Source organism: Lutjanus erythropterus, chromosome 8, assembly GCF_056507025.1.
Source record: "Lutjanus erythropterus isolate fLutEry1 chromosome 8, fLutEry1.hap2, whole genome shotgun sequence".
Lineage (NCBI taxonomy): Eukaryota > Metazoa > Chordata > Actinopteri > Lutjaniformes > Lutjanidae > Lutjanus > Lutjanus erythropterus.
Genome location: NC_139324.1, coordinates 25,820,504 through 25,844,331, shown reverse-complemented (window position 1 = coordinate 25,844,331; position 23,828 = coordinate 25,820,504). Strand labels below are relative to the sequence as shown.

At 38.7% G+C, this 23,828-nt stretch overlaps 1 protein-coding gene across 1 annotated transcript in view; it reads right to left on the bottom strand.

Annotated features, from left to right (window-relative positions):
- Nucleotides 1–23,828, bottom strand: part of LOC146322916 (glypican-6-like) — a 140,506-nt gene that overhangs the window by 36,392 nt on the left and 80,286 nt on the right. The window contains exons 5-6 of the mRNA XM_084725047.1: nucleotides 5,793–5,923; nucleotides 3,882–4,025 (exon numbers count right to left, since the gene is read on the bottom strand). Coding sequence (XP_084581173.1) covers nucleotides 3,882–4,025; nucleotides 5,793–5,923 — 275 coding nt within the window. The remainder of the gene's footprint in view (nucleotides 1–3,881; nucleotides 4,026–5,792; nucleotides 5,924–23,828) is intronic.

Below are 23,828 nucleotides of genomic sequence, written 5' to 3'. Positions count from 1 at the left end.
CGTGTCTGTTTGCAGTCTGCTGTGGTCTAAAACATCCTCAGTGATGTAAACTGTCAGAGTGACACTGATGTAAATGATCCTGCTGCCTTAATACAAAAACATAAATATCATCATTATATAGACTGAGCTGAATCAAGGTGAGGATTTTTCTCCTCAGAGGACAATATTTTATTTAAAAAAATAAACTTTATTAACAATAATTATTGTTATTGTTATTATTTAATTATGTTTATGTTTAATAATAACAGTAATCTTTTCCTAAGTTACTGCTGGTTCTGTAGAGTTTGAATTTTAAGTCTGAAGACTGCAGTGCGCCATAGATGCTTCAATCGACTTTTCTATTGAAGTGTTTCGTGCATTTTGGCCTTAATGTGAAACTGAGCGGGTCAATATGCTCATCTGTGCCTGATGGACTTGGGTTTGTAATATTATTATATGAGCATATTTTTTATGCCAAATGCAGTGTCTTTGAGGGTTTCTGGAAAATATTTGTATTTTTTATTTTTTTTGGTTTAATATCGCTTTAACAAAATAACAAATGATAACTGATAATAACTGATTTTACCCTTTCCAACTGCAGACAAAAGCCAGATGTAGCCAGTGGGTATTAGGATTTTCTTTTGTCCAGTGCAGAAGGGCCTTATGATCACCCAAAACATCCTTACACCTACATGACAGTATAAGTCCTTAATTACGTTACACAAGTCACACAGCATTACAGATGTGATTAAAACATTATAAGATGGTCACAGCTTTGGTAAAAGATTGTGGTTGTGGTTAAAATAAGTATGTCTCACATGTCACGTGACAGAAGTGATGTGCTGCAAGTCACATTCACAATGATACTTAAATAACTGAAAACTTTAAATAACTCCATGTTGACATTTCACGCAGGACCCGAACCCCAGGCTTTGTCTGAGCTGCCCGTCCACCCCACATCTTCCATAAGAGGACTTTCTTGCTCTTTATTCTTCTTCCGTCATAATTACTACGCCTACTAAAGGTCTCTGCCTAACAATAAACGTAAATGTGGGCTGTAAAAAGCCGCTTGACACGCGGCATTTTGGTGAACACATGCTGAATCACCATCGACTCCTGGAGCGCACAGATATTGATAATGGAGTTTTCTGCTCAGGTACATTGGTCTAGTTATTATATGTCAAAAATAAGCTCCTGTCACTGAGCTCCATCTTATGACATTCTCCAAGCAGGCTAATTGCCCAGTTATTCATGAGCAGTCTGGAGCCCCCACTTCACTGTACCGTTGGAGCAGATGCTGGCTGTAACACTCCCCCACCAACTCTTCACAGCTCTCCCCTCTGCCAGCTCTGACGGAGCAGGTCACCTGCTGATTGGTTGGCTTCCTTGAGGAGTTGACTCTATTAGCTAAGGCAATGAGGGTCTTGGACCGCGATGTGTCTAGAATAGATATGACGTACGTTCGTGCTGAATCTCCAGAGAGGAATCCTCACAAGCTGAGGACCGCCATGGCATGTGTTCAACAATCCCTGTGGTGTTAAGACGCTCCACTGTAAATTATTGTGTTTAACAGCTGAAACTTTTACGCTATAATACACCACAATGGCCATTATCAAGGTGTTAAGAGTTCCTCCATTAGAAAACCAAATAAATTAAAGAAAAATGCTCCCTCATTGCAAATTAATGAGGCTAGGTGACACTGACTCCCATGTGAGATGAAAATGAGATTATGACTGACATTTAGCGCACCAAGTGCTGAATACCACTGGGATTTACAGGTCATAATGCTTGTTTACTGTAAATCTCCAATGCTGGGAACACAGTCCTCCACATCGCCCAGCCACATATTATTAAAACATAATTTCTGCTTCCAGTCACAATGCATTAAACACTTACAGACAATAAACCCAGCAAAAAACAACTGAAATGAGTATAAAAACTTGAACCTTACACTGTGTTGCATCGCATTCCAAACAATCCTCTGGTTTGCAGCATAAAGGCAGGGAAACAGAAAGTCTTAATTAATTCAGTGTAGGTGGAAGAAATGGTTGATGGACACAGAGAGCTAAAAAGGCAACTGCTGTATATAAAACATCAAAAATGTGTGCAGAATTAATTAGATTGTGCAAAACCCATAATTAGTACTGAATAAAACAAATAAGTCATTTATTGTTGTGAGATTCTGAAAGCCAGATGGCAAGAAACTGCTCCTATTCAAATTATGTCTTCATTAAGTAAATAACCTATTATTAACCTGACACAAGGCACTGAGACATTTGATTGAGCATTTTTTTTTTTTAAACATTGTGGGTGAGGCTGCTGTTTTATGAACGTCATTTAATAAATTTGGTACATTTTCAAAGGTCAGTAATGCAAAGAAAAAGTTTTTCTTTTGCTTCTAACAAAAACAGCTCTAAATCAGGGGCGGATCTAGAGGTTTTGGGGTTGGGTGGCAGTTACAACCCCTAAAAGACACCCTGCCACCCCAGCTGCTACCCCAGTTTTGGATACTTTTGTTTTTTCCTAATTTTTTATGAAAAGTGGTTTAGATTATTACAACAGTGTACGAAGCTTTTATTAAAGCAAATGGTGGCTACTTTTAAGAATCTAAAATATCAAAGAGCAAAAAACCTTTGCATACCTGTAGGTCCACAGAAGACACTGGGTCAACAATAACAAGCAAAAAGACTCACACACTGTCTTCTGCAACATTTTTAATTATTGGATTGCCAGTGCAGAGGACAGTGTACAGGAGTCTTTTTGCTTTTAAGAATCTAAATATATAACAGACCTTGCCTTGCTTTCACATTTTTTGCCGATACATCTGATGTCTCCAGTAATAATCAGCAAAGCAGAAAAATAATAAAAATAAAGAAAAATAATCTGTCCAAACTTTTAGCTGGTGCTGTATAAATATGTGGAAATTTGTGGCTGGATGTAAATCTAGCCACAAATTTCCTTAAGTCCAGATGGTGCTCTGACACATATAATCTAATGCTCTGTTTGGCTTCTTTTTAGGCAAATGATGGGCTTATTTATAAAGACGTGCATTTGGAAAACTGTTGTAAGATTCGAAAATAAAACAATTTATTGCTTTTCAGTGCCCGCTTTCGATATTTCTAATCAATGCTTTACGCATGTGCTACAATAACGTAATGTTTCTGAATTAAAATATTTTAATTTGGGGGCTTTTCCAAATATATAATAATATATGTGATGGCTTGTCATTATATTTATGTATATTTTTGACACCCCTCTTGCCCCCTTATGCATGTGTTTCTCTAGATCCACCCCTGCTCTAAACACCAACATATCTGAGACACAATTTGAAAAGATTTCCTTTGAAAAAGGCTACAGGGGAGAGAGGAAGGGCACAGTGGCTGCAAAGGTAATCCATGATGAGAACTGTCTCTCAGCTGAATTGGTCTGTCAGCTCCGTGTTAACCTTTACCCTGATGCAGCATTTTGGGTTTCAAGGTTGTTTGAGATGGAAATCCATGTATCAAGATCCAATCCAACAAACATGCAGCTAATCTGATGGAAAATAAAGGTGCGCTTTACAGCAAACAATTGATATGGTCAGCCTCACAAAATCTATCCATCAATTCTTTCATCCCTCTCTTTTCTGTTTGCCAAGCACACAGAGATGAGAAGGGCACCGAACGCAGTGCACCACACCTTCCCACTGCCCTCTTGGGGTAAAGCTGTTGATTCGTTAACAAACACAAATCGATAGAGGGGCCTGAATGGAGGACAAGTACAAAGAATTAATTTCCGGCTCCAGGGGCTTACGATGGCAAATCACCAGCTTTAATCAACAGTGTCAAGTCAGAAAGACAAATGATGTTTACACTGAAGCAGTGTCTCGCCTGAAAACAGCAACATTGGCTCTGTCTCCTTACCAGTCTGTCTAGGCTGGTGCCAGCTGCAGTGGTAGGCCGCTCCTCTGGGCTGTATGGCCTGAAGCGAGCGTTGAACACATCCGAAACACCGCGGGTAGACCTAGTCATTCCTGCGGGTTTTGGCTGGCCACAGCCTTGAAAAACCTGCAATTACAAAAACATGGGCACCCAATTGTCAGGGGTTTAAATTACTTTGGATGCAGAAAATAGGCAAAACATGCTGTTTTGTTAAGGTCTTGTGAGGCATTCCCCCCACATTACCAGCGTGACAGTGCTCTGTGTCAAGTTGAAGTAACCACGTTGATAGGTGATTCAACTAGGAGCTGTGACCAATGCTATTTAAGATGATAGAGTTACGTTTTTACGGGCTTTTGGGAAAATACCACATATACTTAAACCATAAACAAAACTGCATCTGTTGCATGGGAAAGCCAACAGAGCATTTAGCTTTGAATGAGAACTGGCATCCGAATCTGTGTAGGCTGAAAAAATTCTTCACAACCACCTACATTTTTTTTTCTTTCTGACTACAATTTTGTGGAAAAAGAAAAATGCAGTAAAACACAGGAAACACATTAACTACTGTTAGTTGAACTAAGATTATCTGACCAAATTCAAACATATAATTCAAATACAAGACCTAAACTTGGACATAATTAGAATGTGTTCCACTACACACCTTAGACAAAGCCCAGTATGACTTAAAGTAATGTTCCCTCTTAGACCCTCTTCATATAGACAAAGAGGGCTCGTCATTACGCCAGCTTTGCTTTCGCTGTCCCAGTGTGCAATTTTTGGATAGCATGCATATTCTGGAAGCAAAAAAGGCATGATGTAGCACGACAGGCATTAATTTACCCTTCTTACTACCTCCAGTTCCAGCTTAAAGGCAGAACAACAATGCCCCCATTGCATATTTGTACCTTTTAGGCCACATTCAGAAAAAAAATCAGGCGTTGCAGTCATTAGCTACACATTGGGGGTTGTGTAAGGGGGTGTTTATTTGTACTTAGACCATAACCGCTGCGAAACAATCAGTAAACAGCCTTTTATTTCTCTGATTCACTGGCTTCCTCACTACCAGTGCTCCCTCTCCTCCTCCAGTCTTTACCTTGCATGACCCAAGATGCTCTCTGTCTCTTAAAAAATTAACACAAACCAAATGAAGCTTCTCGCTGTCGCTATTTTGCAACATAAACTCAGCCGGACCCAAACATCAAAGATGGGTACTTGAAAAAGCAACGTGACGGCACAACTGGGAACAAGGGTGTCACAATTTTAATACTAAATCACTTTGTTAAATAGCTTTCGAGTTCAAGAATAGAATCGAAAGGCAAGAATAGTTATTCTCACAGTATGTGTTTGTTCTCTCCACCCCTGCCTACTGCATCTGGCGCATATCTGAAGAAAATAACCCTTCAAGACGACTCAGTGTAGCTTAGCAACCGTTATATCACTCTTGAAAAAAGCAAAACCATGCAAAATAAAACAAAAAACGTTTAAATCAAAAAATTGAATTGAATTGTGAAATTAAAATCAAAAGTCATATCGAACCGTGGATCTGGAGAATCGTGACACCCCTTCTTCAAAAGCCTTTCTTCAAAAGTTGACTCTGATTCAACTTTTCTGCCATTTTTTCCCCACATCCCTTGTGGCCTTCACTACCAAAGAGTAAATTATTTAAATGAAAGATCATAGGTTGATACAGTGTAGTGTTTTGCAACGCCTGATTCTGTCTGATTGTACAGAACAGCGAGGTGGAATAACGATGCAGGGTTCCCGCCTCAAACAGGCTGTGTAAAAGGTGGTTAATTTTCCCTTCAGTTCATCCAAAGTTGGTAAAAATAACATGTCAGACAACCTGTCTGGGGTGTTAGTTTTGTTCTCTAGGTCTAAACCTAATGGACATACCCTGTAGGAGACCTGGGCGCTGTTATCTTGCATATTCATGATGGCCTCTGAAATCTTCACATCAATAGGCTCCATGACAGATTCAATGTTGAAAGGTCCCTCCAGCCTCTGTGCCACCAGCAGCATGGCATCTGTCATAACAGAGGGAAAAAAGGTGGGGTGTTGGAACGAGAACAAGCAGAGGTGCAAAACTACCCACAATTAGTTGAAAAATACACTTTTAACCGTTACCATCCATATTTTCAATATCAGTGTCAGTATTATGTGCTACGTGGTTGTGCTCACATGCGTGTGATGTCTGATGTGACAGAATCCATAGTAACAGAACCAGTACACGACAACTGAAGAAAACGAATTCACGTTTGATCACTTGTTCAAATACACAAAACAATCACAGAAAACAGGAAATAAAAGTTCCACTCATGTCCACTGATACATTTCTATTGTGTTATAGCTCAGTTCAGTTGTGCACGTTTGCAACGTTTCTATATTTGATTGAATTTGTTTGTATTTGCTAGTGTTATACATAATTGCTTTCATTTTGTTGACGCGGCTTTTCTGTATTTACTTGTGTTTTCTTTATTTGAGGCGCTTTCAAAAATGCAATAATGCATAAGTTGTCAAGCTGGTGAATATGTTTTCCTGATTTGTTTCTGTTTTCTTAAGTTGCTTCTGTTTGCTTAAGTTGCTGTGTGTCAGGCTCTGTCAGTTCACACAGAAAGAAGAAGAGAATAAAAAAGAATTTCATCAATGCTTACTTGTCCAAAAACAGTTTAATCACCAACTATTTTGTTAATGTTTAAGTAATTTTTAAACCTGCACAATATGGTAAAAAAAAAAAATCAAATCATATTGAGATTATTTTGACAGATATTCTGATTACAATAAGTGGGAATTCATTTTCACTGAAAAAAAACTATTAAAATCAGAGTGACGTGAAATTTATTGTGGTTTGTACCAAACAAACACTTTTTCTTACATCTGGAGAACAAGATTTGTATGTCAGGGCATCTCTGCAACTCTACAGCAACTACAATGCTGTGTTGTCACATTTTTCCCTCATTAGAAATTTCATATTGTGCTATTGTGATTTCTATTCTATTCTATTCTATTCTATTCTATTCTATTCTATTCTATTCTATATTGTGCAGCCCTGCAGTCATTTCCATACAAAAATACCAATTAGTTCCAGGTTCTCAAAACTGAGGATTTGCTGTTCGTTTCTGTTTTGTAACACTGTAAACTGAATACTTTTGACTGTTGGCAGGATAAAACAAGCAACTTGAAGACGTCACTTTGGCCTCTGAGAAATTGTGCTTTTTCCACAGTTTTCAGAAATTTAAAAGACTCAGTAATCAATACATTAAAACAGAGGTCTTCGAAGTGGGAGTCGGGCCTCCACAGGGGGGCTGCAAACAGTTTCAGGGGAGTCTCAGTGAATGAAAGGGAAAAAATATTACATTAGTTATCAAAAGGAGATCACATAGAATAGTCTAAAACTGTGTGATTTGGTTAAAGAGACAGTTCAGAGATAAAGCATTTTATCATTTTTTCCCCACTTTTCAAGAGTGGGAAATGCCTTTGAACAGACCTTTTTTATATATTTGGAGTGGTCCGAAATTATGTCATCATTATCATGATATAACAAACTTCCAGGAATTGAATAAAACCAAGCTAGTTAACTAAAGGAGGGACGCTGTTTTCCAAGCTTTGGCTGAGGATGCAGTTCACAACTCAGACTTTGAAAACCCCTGCAATAAAACAAACCAATAATGAATTGTTAGCTTCTTATGCAATGTTTCACCAAAAGTCCTCGCTTTAAACAGCAAACTAGTCCGTCTTGTCTTCTGATTACCACACAGTATTGTCAATTACCTCCGCCTCTTCATCACAGTCCACCAACACATACTTATGAGGCATCAATACTTCTTGGGGCAAATTCAATTTTTATGTAGATCAACTCAATCAAGTCAACAAAATTTGGTTATGCTGCATGCAACAAAAAGCGCTGATGAGTCATTGATTTAATAGAACTTTTGAAAGCCAAGCATTTATTTACATCCACTGCAGGAAATGAATACTATAAGGTCAGTGGCTCATTAATATCCTTGTGCAGACACAAGCCAGAAGGCCTTGTTGAACATGACACTTACCATTATCACCTCTAGAGTCCATCTCTTTTCATCACTTTCAATTAACACCTCTGATCGTTTTATATAAAGATGGTGCATTCAAAACATTTAACTGTGGTGGTGCAGATTTCACTGTGCCTCAGACGAGTTAGGCAACAGCTGTTGCCCTTTAGAGGCTAAGTGAGGTAATTGATATTGCCATGAAACATCGCTTAAGTGCTCTCAGCCCTAATGTGTCTCCGTAATGGCAGTTCTGTGTCTGAATGGCATGCCACAGGGAGTTGGACATCACCAAACCACTAACTCATAACTGAGCAAGTCCCAGAACTGGAGACAGTACTTAGACAGTCTGTCAGAAGAGGTTTCTCTGTCCACAGACCTCCCAGGACAGGACCTCACCAGCAGGCTGTCATAATGACTCTTCAATTACCTCCTTGTGAAACAAGGTCATCCTGTCATTTGGAGGCTATAGAAACAATGGCTTCTTACTGCTTGTTACTGCTTTAACGCTTTATTTAAAATGCAGTAAGCGTCACGTTGTTTTTTTTTTATAATCCTCACCAGGGGATCGTGCAATTGTTTCTGTGTGTGAGTGAGAGTGTGCCTGAGTGATCAACAGCTACTCTCAAAAACTACTGGATCAATCAGTCTACTTTTTTGTGTGCCTTCATGACTGTATGCAGAAGGATCTCTGTGATTCTCAATTTTTGAAAAACCTCAAAAAGCCTTGAAAAACCTTTTTCTTTTAATTCCTCCACACCAGTGACAGAGGCATTGTGATTTTAGGCGATCCCATTCTTGTGAATGCAATATCTCAAGAAGGAATTTCTTCAAACTTTGTTCAAATACCCATTTGGACTCAAAGATGAACTGATTAGATTGTGGTGGATGTTACGGCCTCCATATAAAAAGAAAATCATGGCTCGCTAGGGGGCAGGAGGCTGCAAAATATAAATGAGGATGCCACACCAAAAAGGTGACGGTTTAACCCACAAGCTTTATTGTAAACCCAAAGCAGTGAACAAAACACAAACATAACCAAGGAGAAACAAAAGGGGGCTGGAAACCCTGGCCAAAAGGAACAAAAGGAGGGAAGACACTGGGCCAACCACACAGTGGGGCATCAGTCCCAGTGTCTCCCCCTAAACTACCTAAAACAAAAGCTAAACCTAGAATAAACAAAAGAGACGAATAACTAAACAAATAACCAAACCACCAGCAATGTCCAGGTCATGTTAATATTGATTTACAAACTTCACAAATCTGACAGCTGTGGTGGCATTGCAGTAGGTGCTTCACTATCTGTTGCCTGGCAGGGATGTGCACTCCACTGAGTGCCCTCTTTTAGTCGAATAATACTTTATATATTTATCTTGGCTTGCTGCTCCCACTACCCCACCCATCACATGAGAGTGGTAATTTATTTCAAATCAGAGAGGGCACAGATAATATTCCTGAGTACAGAACAAATAGCCGTGACTGAAACTGTGTAAAAACAATATATGTATGAAAAATAAGAAAAACTAAAACTCTATGTAAAAGGTAGCCAAAGACTTAAATGGAAAATAGAGGAGAAATACTGTATGTGAAAAGAAAAACTAAATCAAAATTACACTCAGTTTCATTGATAGCAGGCCTGTCCAGTGCTTCATTCTTTTGGGACCTGAGATCACTAATGGCAGAGGAAAAGAGCCGAGAAACATTAGCTCAGCGCTGGCTCCATTTCCTTTCCAATTATGTTGAAGTCTGAGCCTTTGAAGAGCTCTTCTGTTTGTTTACACTGTGGATTGCAAATAGCCTGTGTGATGCTCGCTGAGATTTTAATATAGCCTACAGACTGTATCAGTGCCAAATGGTTTTCAAGAGTAACACTTCAATCGCACCACTGTGCAACCATATGGTCCAAGTGTATATGACACCTGCATAAACAAAAAAGATTAGATGCTTCTTGTCTATTAGCTTTGATGCTGATCTGTTGTTACAGTGTGTTTATTGACAATAAATTGCAATTTCTCTAACTGTTTTTATTGAAAATAATTTGAATGTGGCTTTGCAATACAGCATTTTGTTTCATCTGTTTATGATGTAAATTCATTCAATTGCCTCAGGTATGTTTCCTTACTGTATGACAAACACACACACGTAAAAAAAAAAAATTCAAATTCAAATGTAAGCCTTAAAAAAAGGTGCAACTACTGAATATTTAGGTCAAGGGAACCAACTGGGAACAACTCATATTTCATAATAACAGAAAAGAAGAGTGCCTCTAGCATCAGAGACGATGGCAATCTTTCCCAACAGTGGTGACTTATCTGCAACTTATCAGATGGGCTTGACAAAGAGGGGGAACTGGGATCTTTGTCTTCATAAAGAGCTGAGGGAGCGCAGACAGACAGAGGACGGGAAGTGGTGTTGATAGGGTTGAGTCAGGCCAGGGTACAGCTTTTTCCCCAGAGGAAGCAGGGCTCCTGCGCTGCGTGTGGAAAAATTCTACCTACATGGAGAATTAATGACTCTCATTTATGAGGAGTGCATGAAGTCCAGTCCGCTGTGACATGACTGCCACTCTGAGCCAAATTTTCCCTGCATCACTTTTGCAGCATTGAGATAGGCCACCGGCCAGCCGGAGGAAACCTTTTTATCATCACGACACAGCCATGCAAATAGAGGCATCTTGTCCTCTTCTGAGCCGACAAGTTTTAAAATCAACAACTGAGACTGTGCCTCACTGGATATAGACATGTAAAACTAAAACACACCATGCCACGAAACGAACGAGATCCAAATATTTGGTTTCATATCACAGGTTAATGTTTCAGTTTGCAACGTGAAACATGCTTATTTGTGCTGTCTCGCTAAACAGCTAAAAAAAATCTGAGGAGGTAATATTACCCTGGGCTCTGCCTCTTTATCGAGATTGATGTCCACTTAAATTCAGGCTATGTCAGCCGGCGGCAACCTCCAGCAGACAAGGACAAATAAGGAAAGTGAACAGGCCCATCTATGGCTCTTTGCCTGTGAAGAGCTCCACAGAATGAAAAATGGCCCAAGTGTAATTTGGATTCTGTAAAGCATAGCTCATCTGTGGTTCAGTCAACCAACAAATGGTGCTGTATGAAACAGTATAAAAATGGAAAAGAAAAAAAAATGCATGTGTACCTTGGTCATACTTTGTCCTGATCAAAAAGGTCCTTGAACATACACATACAGTATGCGCACATACACATTTGTACACGTATGCAGAAAGACACATTTCCATTTATTATTTTTAAAAAAGCTTTTACTTTTAAAGTATTAACACCAATAAAACAGAGACGGCACACTCACTCTATCAGGAGAGAAGAATAGATTTTTGTCTACACAACCTTAAAAGCTTTTTCAAAATGACAAGTTGTTCTTTCAAAAAATTTGTTCTTATAAAAATATAGAAAATGAATTTTCCCATAGCTACCACAGACAAGCTGGTGGTAATGCTCATCTTCTTTGGCTACCTCCAAAGAAGAGAAAGAGGAAGTCAAAATACCATATCTTAACAGTATCCTCTGCTGATACGAGTTTTACAAAGAGGATGTCAGGACTATACAAAGGCACTACACAAGGAGAAAGACACAAGAGTATTTCTATAAGATGTGAGGCTTAAAGTCTGGGAGACAATATGATATAGATCTGCACTCGTCTATGGACAGCAACTACTGCCAGCTTGAACAAGGAGAGTCAGCCTCTGCCTGACAGAGACTGTCTGCATGGCTGGGGAAATCGCCTTGCCTCAAACATGCCCATGAATATTGAACTAAAAGATCAGCATTAAAGACGTCCCACTCTACTGTACTATATGACAACAATAACATCTACAAGAATCTGCATGTTGGATAATGATGGGAATCTTGAAGAAGTGTTGCCTATAGGAGCCTAGAGAATGAAAGCTAATGCATTTAAATGCTCTTTTTATATTTGCAGCATTACAAACTGGGCGTATGTGGCAAAAACCTTTAAAAAAAATCTCTAGTAAGTTACTGAAAATGCAAACTAAACAACTCCTACTGCTGCATTTTCACATTAAAATTATTTAACTGCCAAAATATCTTTGTCAGTAAGCCCAGCTTTACCCCAATCATTCAGCAAAAATGCCTTTACAAAAAAAGACTGTGATTATTGGCATTTTTGGACAGAGGATCATTTTGAAAGGGAGTAACAGAATGAGAGGGAGCAGCCACAGTAAGCTGTGAGATGAGGAGTTGCAGGCAGGGAGCAACTATAGGCTGCACACTTCTTTTGACTCCCTCTGAGCAAGATCCCTGCATGTGCTGCTTGTAATAAATACAAACTGTTGGGAGTAAATAACATGCTATCTTGTAACTGAAAATGTTTTGAAAACATTGTCACCGTCCACAGTGTGATATCAGTCATTTCTGGTTTAACGAGACTACCAGTTGGAAACCGTGAAAGAAAGGCAAATAGTGCTGTGAACTGTAATTAAAAGGCCAAGCAAAAATTACTTTGGCCCACATCAATACTGAACTCCTGGCACCATGCCTGCTCAGCTAAAACCTAGCATGCTAAGAGGCTAAACTATGATGGCGAACATTACCTGCTAAACATCAGCATGTTAGCATTGTAACCACAAGCATGTTAGCATGGTAGTTGGTCTTGTTGTTGGGACCACTGAGACTTCCGCAGATGAGTTTGTTCATTTTGTGTTAAAACTTAACACAGGAGCCACTGAAGTCAGTTTCCCACAATCCTCTGGACCCAACAATCAGCTCCCATTGGTTGAGGGAGGGGGTGACTCACAATCTTCAGCCAGATCAAAGACCAGCTACCCCCATTGCTTGCTCTCTTCTCATCTGCCTGCCAACAAGGCAAGGCACAGACCCTTCTTCTCCCTGAGGTCTCCTCATCGGTCCCTGTCTGAAGCAGCCACGCCAAATGTTATTTTTCAAGGCAGTGCTGCAAGAGACTGCCTTAACAAAGCTAAGCTAGCTCCAAAGCCTTACAGGAGCAACCAAGTTAGCACCAGGGCTGCTAACTCTACAACGCCGAGAAACCTGCAACTGGACTACACACAGTAAAGACAGACCTCCTTTCAACACTGGGTTATCCAGCCTGGCTCCCCCTTTGCAAAATGGATCACCAGCTCACGAGCATCCCAAAGCAACCACTCTTTCCACAAGGACTGGTAGCGTACTGGACCCAACATAGTAACAGTGTACATAGCTTAACTCTCTAAATGTACTTTAGCTGAGTGAGGTTAGTTACGTTACACACAGACACAGGGGTCTTGCATGCAACTAAGCATCCTCCCTGCTTACTTGGCACCGTTATCTTACATGAACAGACCACACAGCCCTCGCACGGCCATTCCCCTTTTGTTCAAATTACCAGGTCTCACTGCATGGTCACTGAGTCAGCCATCTTTGCTTTAACACCTCTATGCTCTTTCTCTCTCTCTCTCTCTCTCTCTCTCTCACCCCCTCACACACACACACCTCCAATCATTCTCACATAGGTATTTTTAGTTATTTTGATTGTGGGTTTTGTTTTGTTTTGCTAATTATGTAAATAAATGCTTTTGTGAATGAACCTACGGGTCTGATTAATGTAGACGTCCATATCCTTCAGTCTTTACTAGCTGTTAATATGGTAATGCAGTTATAGTTATTAACATAATTATTGATCAGAGTACCAAATTGATAGTTTAGTATATCTTGAGACTGATATTTTATTAATTGGCTATCATTTCTCGTATTTTGAAGAGCGGTGCCCTCGAGGAGGATTTAATGAAAATTAAATCTATACTGATTACTACTGACAGCTAAAATTATTAAAACCCAGAATTTTGTGGAGCCCCTTTTGTGAGGTACCATGAAGCACAACAATGTTTAAATTAAACATGACACACAAATTATCATTCCCATCATTGCGGCACTGATTTGCACTGGAGTGATAACAGTGTCCAATAGTGTGGCGATCAAAAGCAGACTGCATTACTAATGGGGTTGGAGATGTCATGGATGCTCAATGTGTTTCAGCTATTTTGCCCACAGATGTGTTAAAGAAGTCCTTCCCCCCAGTGAACATCCTTGTTTGCACTTTGTAAAAGCAACATGTTGCGGCGCACATCACAGCCACGCAACTCAAATGCGATCTGGACAGCAAAGACAACGGAGCAGCTCCGAGCAAAGTCAACGCTAGGCCTCGCTGCTCATAAGGACTCCAGAGAGACTAACTCTTTTCACAGAATTTCTCTCTTTCTGCAGATTTGTAATTGCACAGGTGGGAAGTGAATCTGTAATTAGATCCACTCAACCACATCTTCATGTATCTGTGACTGATTAGGAAAGCAAAGAACTATACAACAAAATTGAAATTAATGTTGCTGCTACAGATGTCTTTGCAGGTAAAAACAGAGCGAGAGCACAGTGTTCACTCGGTGCTGCCTGCTGGAGGAGCGCAATATGTTCTACAATATTTGTTTGACTTCTGTAGACAGATGACGTAAAAAGGGTGACACAGGCTGGGTCTGCGCTCTGCCAGATATAACTCCCGGGTGTGGAAGGTATATAATATAATGCAATTTCCTCAACACTCAATTTTCAAGTTTACAGTTTTATATCCTGAACATCTATTTGGTTTATTCAAACAATCGGGCCAAACTGGCAGGAGAAAACAACACAAGCAGTTTGAATACATAAATAAAATATCGAAATAAGCAGGATGATAATAAAGTTAGAAATCTAATTTAAAGTCGACTTAATAATTCAACAGTTACAGACCACACCAAGTGAGTAGCTTCGAAAGTTTTGGTTTTATAGTGCAAAAGTCTCTTGTTGTGTTTTCTTTCTGAAATGTAGTGGAGGAATATGGTCTGATAGTTGCTGCATCCACGCTTTACTTGACTAACTCAGTGTGCTGAAGACTCATATTAGCTTGTAAACTTAAAGGAATAATCAGATATTTTGGGAAATATTATCAAAACAACGCTCATCTGATATTCACTAGGATCAAAGAACACAATTTCTGTCCATCAACATTAGAATTAAAATAAGCTTTGCATCCAGATTGAATATCTGCTGCTGCGACTGTCAGAATTATTAAATGCCAAGTTTATTGTCTGTGATTTGTCTTCTGACAATAACAACCTCATGAAAGTGATATTTTAACAAATCTTCATTATGTAAACTAACTAAATTTGTGAAACCAAGTCATTTGGTGTTTTCTAAGCTATCCTAAACTAAGTATTGTATTGCAACAGACAAATTCACTGAGCCAACTGTATTAACTGCGGTACTGGTGCAATCACAAGAGGTCAGCCCACAACAGAATGAATCTGACAGGCCAAAAGGTGTTACCGTACTACCAACAATAGAGGCGCAATCCCACAAGGTCGGACTCAAAGCATGCATGTGCTTTTTAATCATAGCGCTTTGTGTTAATTAATAGGCTGTATCGTGTTTTATTGGTGCACAATATGCACACACACATATCTGCTGCATGTTTTATGACAGTAAACTGTTGGCCTACATTTTTCTGAATATATTTTAATATGGTCTGTGTTTAAAAAGATAAATAGATAAAACATTTGTTTCCCATTTCCCGTCATTGTATTTCACAGGAAACGGCAAATGGTCTTGATTAGATTTCTCTTTCCTGGGATTAAACCCTGTAACAAACCCTACCACAGACCACAGAGGTGTATGTTTTGTCACAGGTGCCTCATTCTATCATTCCAAATTTTGATGACTTTGTCAATCACATTTTTATTAATGAATTGGTAGCATATTTGTTTTAAAGGTAAAGGTAAAAATCAACTTCATTGTCACAGATACAATTATACAGTAAGAGTCTCTGCATTGCTTCTCATACAGATGGGTTATCTGTATGAGAAGCAATGGGCAGCTGCTGAGCAGTGCTTGGGGACCAACTCCACCAGCCACAGTCGAAAGCACCCAATTCCACCTATATTTTAATTAACAGATAGAACAGTTTATTGATCGAGTTCATGTTTGCCATGTTCTCCTGTCAGAACTCATGGCCAGGGTGCTGTCTTAGATCTTGAGTCGGTCCCTTGGTGCTGCACAGCGGCTGCCCACTGCTCCTAATACTGGAATGGATTAAATGCGGAGACTCAGATTTCCTTGCTCCGTGCTCTGTCTATTTTTGCTTTCCACAATATTCAAATTGATTGTAACATTCCTCATATAATAATAATCTTTTTCTTTCAGATGACATTAATCACATAACTAATCATGTTTTCAGAAGAGATTATATTTTGCTATGGCTGTTTTTTTTACATTAGGTTATTCTTGATTCCCAAAGGAGCCTGTTATTTATGTCGGCAGGACGAGGGTTAAGAAAAATTGCACTTACTTTTGAAGCCATATTTAAAGGCGTATCAGGAGAACACAGCTTCTGTATAATTTAATGGTTTAAGGTTTACTGATAAGTGCATCACACCCTCCTGGTGCAACAAGTTTTTTATTAAAGGAAGCAAAATTATGTACCGAACCTTTATCTTGAAATTCTGATGCTTCAAATTTGTTTTTGTAAGATTCAAGGACACATCTTTTTTTTAACAAGATTTTTTGTTTGATACTATGCATTTTTTCTAGTTTGTAGAGGGGGATTCTTTGTTATTTTATTAGAGCAGCTTTGTATTTCTGTCCATGGGTGGTGAAACAAGCCACAAGGATTAGACAGTGCAAACAACCATTATAAATCCATTTAACTCCAAAGATGTGGGGAAAATGGCTTTTAGGCACCACTGTTCTAAACCACCGCTGTTCAAAAGCCTCTATCCTCTGGATGGAAAATCAGACCTCACACAGGAAGGAAAAAACATAAATGGACACCAATTTTCTTTTGCCATAACTTCACAGATTAGACCCCATACACGCTGTAGACAATGATGTATACTTAGAAGCACTCTATATTTTCAATTAAACTCCATTCCTTTAGCTGTGGGTGCTACAAGTTTTAGGAGATGAAATGCCAACTAAATATAAAGACCTGTGGCTGCATTTTATACCGCTTGCACGAGTTCAAGCTCCCTGATTTCAAATCCACTGTAGCTCTGATTGCACAATCAGATGTGTTATTAGGCACACTTCAAATGCAACCCGGCTTTCTGTCTGCCTTTTTCTTGAAGGTCATCTAATAAATCACTGATACAGAATGCAGAGAGCACAGAAACTCATCAAGAAAACTGTAGAAAATCAGACAAATCAGCGACTGTGTGCTAGTCAATAGTTATTTCAAGTTATCAAGTCTAAGCAATTCATAACAAACCATGACATCATTCAGCACTGCTGGGGAAAAAAATCCCTCTGCCCTCTGTAGATATAAAAATGGCTCATTCTAAGGTAACAAAAGCAGGATCCTTATTTTCAGGTGATTATACACTAATGAAAGCATATAAATAATTAAAAATATTACATTCCGTTTCTGCCATATTCTGCCAATAAATCCCTGTAAATTTCACACACTCAACCGTAAAGGCCATATTTTTGAACTTCATGATACTCAGCTGCTATCATCACCATCCTCTCTGTTGTCTTTGTCTAATAAGAAAAAAGTAATTAACAATGTTTTCAATATAACTCTTTATTTCCAGCAGTGTACATTTACTCAATAGGCTGCCGTAGTTAAGTTTGACTTGATGTACTTGTACTTTACTTGAGTATTTTCTTTTCATGACACTTTTAAATGATACTTTTAAACATTGTCATTTTAACTTGACTCCAGTGACAACTGGTGTAACTAGGTACCTCATAAAATTAATAATTTTCCAATAGAATATGATGCTTTGTTACAAATTAAACCAACCAACAGTTTATACATTTAGTGCTGAAAATATTTATAAATTAATTGATTGAGTTGATTGAAAGGTACCTGGTAACTACCTTTCACAATGATGTACTATTGTTGGACAAAACAAGCTTTTTTTTGCTAAATTCTTACAAACTGAACAGCCAGTCTATCAGTGAAAGTATCATCAGTGCAGTCCTTAATAAAAATAATCATAGGCTGCAGTCCTTTGCACTGTAAAAGCGATAAAGCTGAGAAAATTCAAAATTTCAAGGCAACATACAGAAATAGATATTTGAGTTTTTACCTCAAACTTTTAAGTTTTGAAAATATTTTGCCAACTACTAATCTTTTGTTGAGATAATTTACTTTTCTTCTTTAGATAAACTTGAAGCTTTTTTCACTTTTTTTTTTTTTTTTTTTTTTTGCGCTTTTATGACATTAATCAGCTAAAGTGAGGAAAGGAGGCGAGAGAGTGAGAGGCAAAGTGCTGAAGACAGGAGCTGAATTCACGGCTGCTGCTGAAGACTCAAAGCCTCAGATCTGAGCCACCAGGGTTCTCCGACAAAATTCAGTGTTTGAGTTTTATAAACCTCCAACAATTGTATTTCAAAAAATAGTTGCGTGAACTCATTGAAGTGAACGTGAATAATAGTTAATATTTAATACTTTTAATTAAGACATTAAAGTAACCAAATACTGACAAATAAGGTTCACAGTGCACTGTGACCAATTTTTACAAATTTATGGGAGGTTTTTTAAAACTTAAAGATTTAAGTTTATTTAAAGAAGAAAAATAAATCATCTCAACTAGAGATTATAGGTTGGTCTTTTTAGTTTATTTCAAAATTGAAGTGCAACTTTATCAACAAAGTGTTTCTTAATGCATGAGTAATAATAATTAATGATGTAATATATAATAGCTAAATCCTCAAAGGGGAGACTTTTTTGGATTGAGTACTTTTTATACTTATACTAAAGACCAGTGTGTAATATTTAGTGGCATGTAGTGATGAACTTAAAGACTGCAAACACCTCGCCTCAGGCTCCCCTTCCAAATGTGTAAGAGAACTTGCACAAAACTTGTGAAAAATGCAAAAGACTGTATCTAGAGCCAGGTTTGTTAATTCTGGGCTGCTGTAGAAACATGGCAGTACAACATGGCAAACCTCCATGGAAGAGGACCTGTGGCCCCTGCAGCCTGAGAACGCTAAGGTAAAAAAAAAAAAAAACACAATAATTCTTATTTTCAGGTGATTAATCACCAATGATGGTATGGTTACTGAAGTAACATTTTCAATACAGGATTGTAAGGGAGCATCTTTTGCAGTGTGGTATTTGTACTGTATAAAATGTAAAGGACTAATACTTCCTCCACTGCTGATTATTTCACAAGAGATTGCTCTTGCAGAAAAATTGGTGGCTGTCACCGTTCACAGGCGCTCAAGTCAGCAACTGTAGTTCCATATGCTATTACATTACATAAGTACTAAATAGAAATGTGCTTTAGCTCTTTCACCGATCGCCCACTCATGTGCCCTCTGTCTCTCTCTTCCTTTGTCAGATCAGTTGGAGAGTTAGTTGAATGTATTTTATCATTTATAACACCGAATTAAATTGTGCTTAATAGAAACACCTGGTCAATAAAGCTGAGTACTGCTGAGCCACATTCAGGCCTGGTCGGGAGGAAGGGGAGGCGGGTTACTAAGCCAGTTTGGATGATTCGCTCTGACCCGTTCAGGTTGGCTGCCAACGCACGTTTAACCCGCGCCCCTGTGTAGGTGTGAAACGACTATCGGCTCGGCTTAATTATGTTAAAGTGTAAAGATGTGAGATATACCAGCGTTTAAATTCACGCTGGCAAACGCACAAAATTTAAAACCCTTCAGCTTGAGCAGATAGTATTTTGGTGTGCTTGTGTGGTCTGACTTCAGCCATGGGCCGTCCACTCACACAATGTGTTAGAGAAGGTTTTTTTTTTTTTCCGCTCAATATTTTATTCATGAGGAATTTTTCACAAAGGAAAGGATATGTTGCTGGCTTGAATTTTCATAAACAGTGAGGTTGTGGCTGGCTCCAGTTACCAAGTGAAACAAATCACCTAATTAAAAAGAAATGAGCAGATAGAATCGATGCAGTTCACTTCCAATGTGGTGACATGTCTCCCCGGAGAGAACAGCAACAGCCTGTAAACACCGAAGCAACAAGATTGCAAATAAAGCTGTGGCGGAGTCGACTACTTCACTTATGAATGACTTTTAGCCAAGCACCAGTCTCACTGCAAATACTGTGGAGGTGCAGGGAGAAAGAGCTCCGGCACAGGTGTTGATTACACTTTCAGAAATAAGGGTTCCAAAAATGTTCTTCCTGAAGGGCTGAGGTTCTATGCGGAAACATATGCTTCTTAAGAACCCTTTTTCTGAAACAAGGGTTTGTCAAGGGTTCTCTGTAAGACTGAAAGCTCCATTAGGAACCCTTTTCATCCAGAGAACCCTCCCAAGAACTACAACAATCAAAGAGTTGTTTCGCTCTTTGTACAATAATGTAAAAGGTTATCTGTGGAACACTGTGAGCGTGCTCTAGATAAAACCTTTGGAATACAAAAAGGTTCTTGGTAGAACCCTTGAGTGTGTTATAGATAAAACCCTTTGAATATAAAGGTCTTTGGTAGAACCCTCTTGGTTGGATCTAGAAAAAATACTTGGACTACAAAAAGGTTTTCTTGTTTGCACCCTTATAAGGTTCTAAGTTTAACACTTAATGTTGGGTTGTAAATAGAACTCTCTGATAGTGTTCCAAGTGGAACCTTTACAAAAGGGTTCGCCAGGAACGAACCAAAGAGGTTCTCCGATATGGACAAGCTGAAGAACCCTTACCGGTTCTAGTTACATTATTTATTTACATATATATAATATATAAAAGGTTCTCTATAGAACCCTGTGAGTGTGCTCTGGAAAAAAACAAATTGAAAAAAGGAGAACCCCCTGAATGTGTTCTAGATAAAACCCTTAGAATAAGAATAAAAATGTTCTCAGTATAACCCTCTTGGTGGCTCCTTAACACCCTTAAAAGGTAGAAGGGTTCTGGATGAAGCCCCCAGAGAAGGTTCTGGGTGGAACCATTACACTATAGGGGGTTCTGGGTGGAACCTTTCATAGATTGTTCTAGGTATAACCCCCCTGAGTGTGTTCTAGATAAAACCCTTGGAATATTAAAAGGTTGTCAGTAGAAACTGTTTGGTGGGTTCTAGATAAAATCATTGAAATATAAAAAGTCTCTCCGTAGAGCCCCCTTAGAAGATGGAAGGGTTCTGGATGGAACTCCCATGGAAGGTTCTGGGTGGAACCATTACACCATGGAAGGATTCTCTGTAGCACCTCTCATAAGCGGTTCAGGCAGAACCCTTTCTGGTTCCTGGCAGAACCTTTTATGAAGGTTTCTCTTAAAACCTTTCACAGATAAAAGGAATATCCTTTTATGTTGGGTTCAGGGGAAGAACTCTAAATCTTTATAAAAGGTTCTGCCAGGAACCAAAAAGGTTCTCCTATGCAGACGAGCTGAAGACCCCTTTATGGTTCCTGTTAGCTTCTTTATTTGTAAGAGTGTACCTGTCAAGGTAGAAAAAAAAAGATAATGATGTGCGAGGTGCAAACTGCAGTGGACAATATTCATCACCACAGCAGGCGACTGATATTCAAACGACCTGAGAGGAAGGAGACGTTCATGCAGACAGCCTGATAAATAACATCAAAAATGGTTAAAAACAGCCTGCCTCAGAACGTTCTGCAACAAATAGAAAACCCAACCGGACGAGTTCTTAAACACCACAGAGACAAGTAAACACTGTCACAGTGATCATCTTAAAACAGATATGCAGTGATTTATGCAGAAAGCATAATGCTCCATACATCCCTGAGGACTTGGCGTGTGGGTCCTGATTACGTTCGCTGCAGAGTTCTCAGGTGTGGTAAACAGACTGACAGCTGCTCATCAGTCGCTCCATGCTTCAACTAATTCATGTAATTAAAATCTAATCCCACTCTTAATCTCATCAAATTGCACATGGCCTGCTTTTAAAACGCATGTTTATAATAACGATAAACAAAGTAGCATTTATTGCATATTCACTTCTAAATCAAATTCTGATATTTGCAATGCATTTATTACAAGAATGTATTAAAATACTGCTAAAAAACATACTATAATTACCATCTGTTTCCATAATTAATGCCATGAACAAGTCTTGTCTCTAGGAGCAGAATGGGGAGAGGTCAGCAAGGATTTGTCCTCCAATGGGAACAAATGGATTAGAGATGGCTACTCAGCAGAGCCCATTTAATCTACTGTATGATTTATTCAGATGTGATTTATTCAGTGTAACATTAAGGAAGTAAAATGCAGATTACACACTGACATTCTAGCTCTGCTTAGCCTATGTTTCCCAAGACTATAGCTGCCATTTTAGCTGCTGCAAATTAAGCAAATAGCCAGTAACACTACTGAGGGAAAGGGTTTCATATCGATATAAATAATGAGATGATGCCTCTGGAGCTAAAGCTATATTAGTTCCAGGAACAGCACCTTCAAATGAATCTGAAATGACAATATGAAACGGCGTAATTGACATTGGCCTTTAAGAGTCTGCAGTCACCTCATGTTTTAAATTAAATTTCTTGGTTGTATTTTATTTGCTTGTCTAATTAATCTCTTGCTCAGTGGGAGACCAAAACAAACATATGCACGGGGGACATTTGATCTAAGTGGAGATGAGTGATTTTTGTAAACGTGCACAGACATCATTATTTGGATCTGTATCAGTTCAATATATTATAATAATATTAAAATGATGTACTTGTGTACAAATGTAGTAAGATAAAAGTGAAAAGTAAGACTCTTAATGTTACATTTTGGAAATTTTTTCCTCAATAAAATGAGCAATCAATCAATCAATGAGCAACTTCGAGTTGAAGAAATATCTGTTTCCAATGCGTTATTTGTGCTCTCCTGAACAACATATTCGGATTTGAGTACAGAGATGTTACTAAAGGGATATTCTGCATATGTATCCTGTATGTCACATCCATACTGGGCTGAAACAATTACTCAAGTTGCACTGAGGCTTTGTTTAATCCATACAACTAGAAATAGCGTAGTGATGGTGCAATTGAACGCCACAGTCACAGTTACTGCCACTATTACTCTTTAAAGTAAAAATTCCCTAACTGTTGCAGTGAAATTGCAGTGAAAAGAGCAGACAGAAATGGACTGTTTCACTCTGAAGTGATTTAAAAACCCTCGCTTTTACCTCCACTGAGTGAAATCCCACAGGCTGAGACTTCGGGCGTTTTCAGCGGTCTAACTTGGAAACTTGGCATGCTTGTCATCAGAGGAATAGATCATAAGATTGGGATGTTTATTGTAACTTTGGCTTGCTCACTGGTGCAGCTCTGTATCTCTCCCTGAAACACAGCCTTTAGTGCTGATTGGCTGTCAGTCATGAAGCATAACCAATCAGACGGTGCTGTGGGCGGGAAACAGACAGAGACCACAGAGTTGTACTGTACGGTGTATCTTAATCTATTACAGCCACTCTCAAACTTAAGAAGGCCACGGCCCAATTTGTACCTTTTATCTCAACTCTGATCAACACACAAGACTAATTGCACTGATGACAAGATATAAGATATGTTCTGGTCTTAATGTGACTGGACACCAAATACGGTGCAGCACCTGTTAATCTATGTCAGATAAATGAAGAATAACACATAATATAAATGTAATGGCTTTATCTTAAAAAAAAAAAAAAATCAGTCATAAATATCTATGGTATGTTTAGTGTGTGTCTCTTGTTTATTTATTTATATTGCTCCTTAATAAAGAAAAAGCATTTCTTATCCGTTTACTTGATTAATCGTTGGAATAATCACTAGAATTCCATTCCATTCCATTTTCCCCGAAATTGGAAATTTTAGCCAGTTATTGTTCCTCCACTGTGAAAGTGCAGCAGCAGAATTCGGGTGTAAGGATTCAGAGGCATTTTGGAACATTTCACGTTGCCTGTGGTGATGCCACAAGAGCCCCTTTCAGCCTCACACCCACA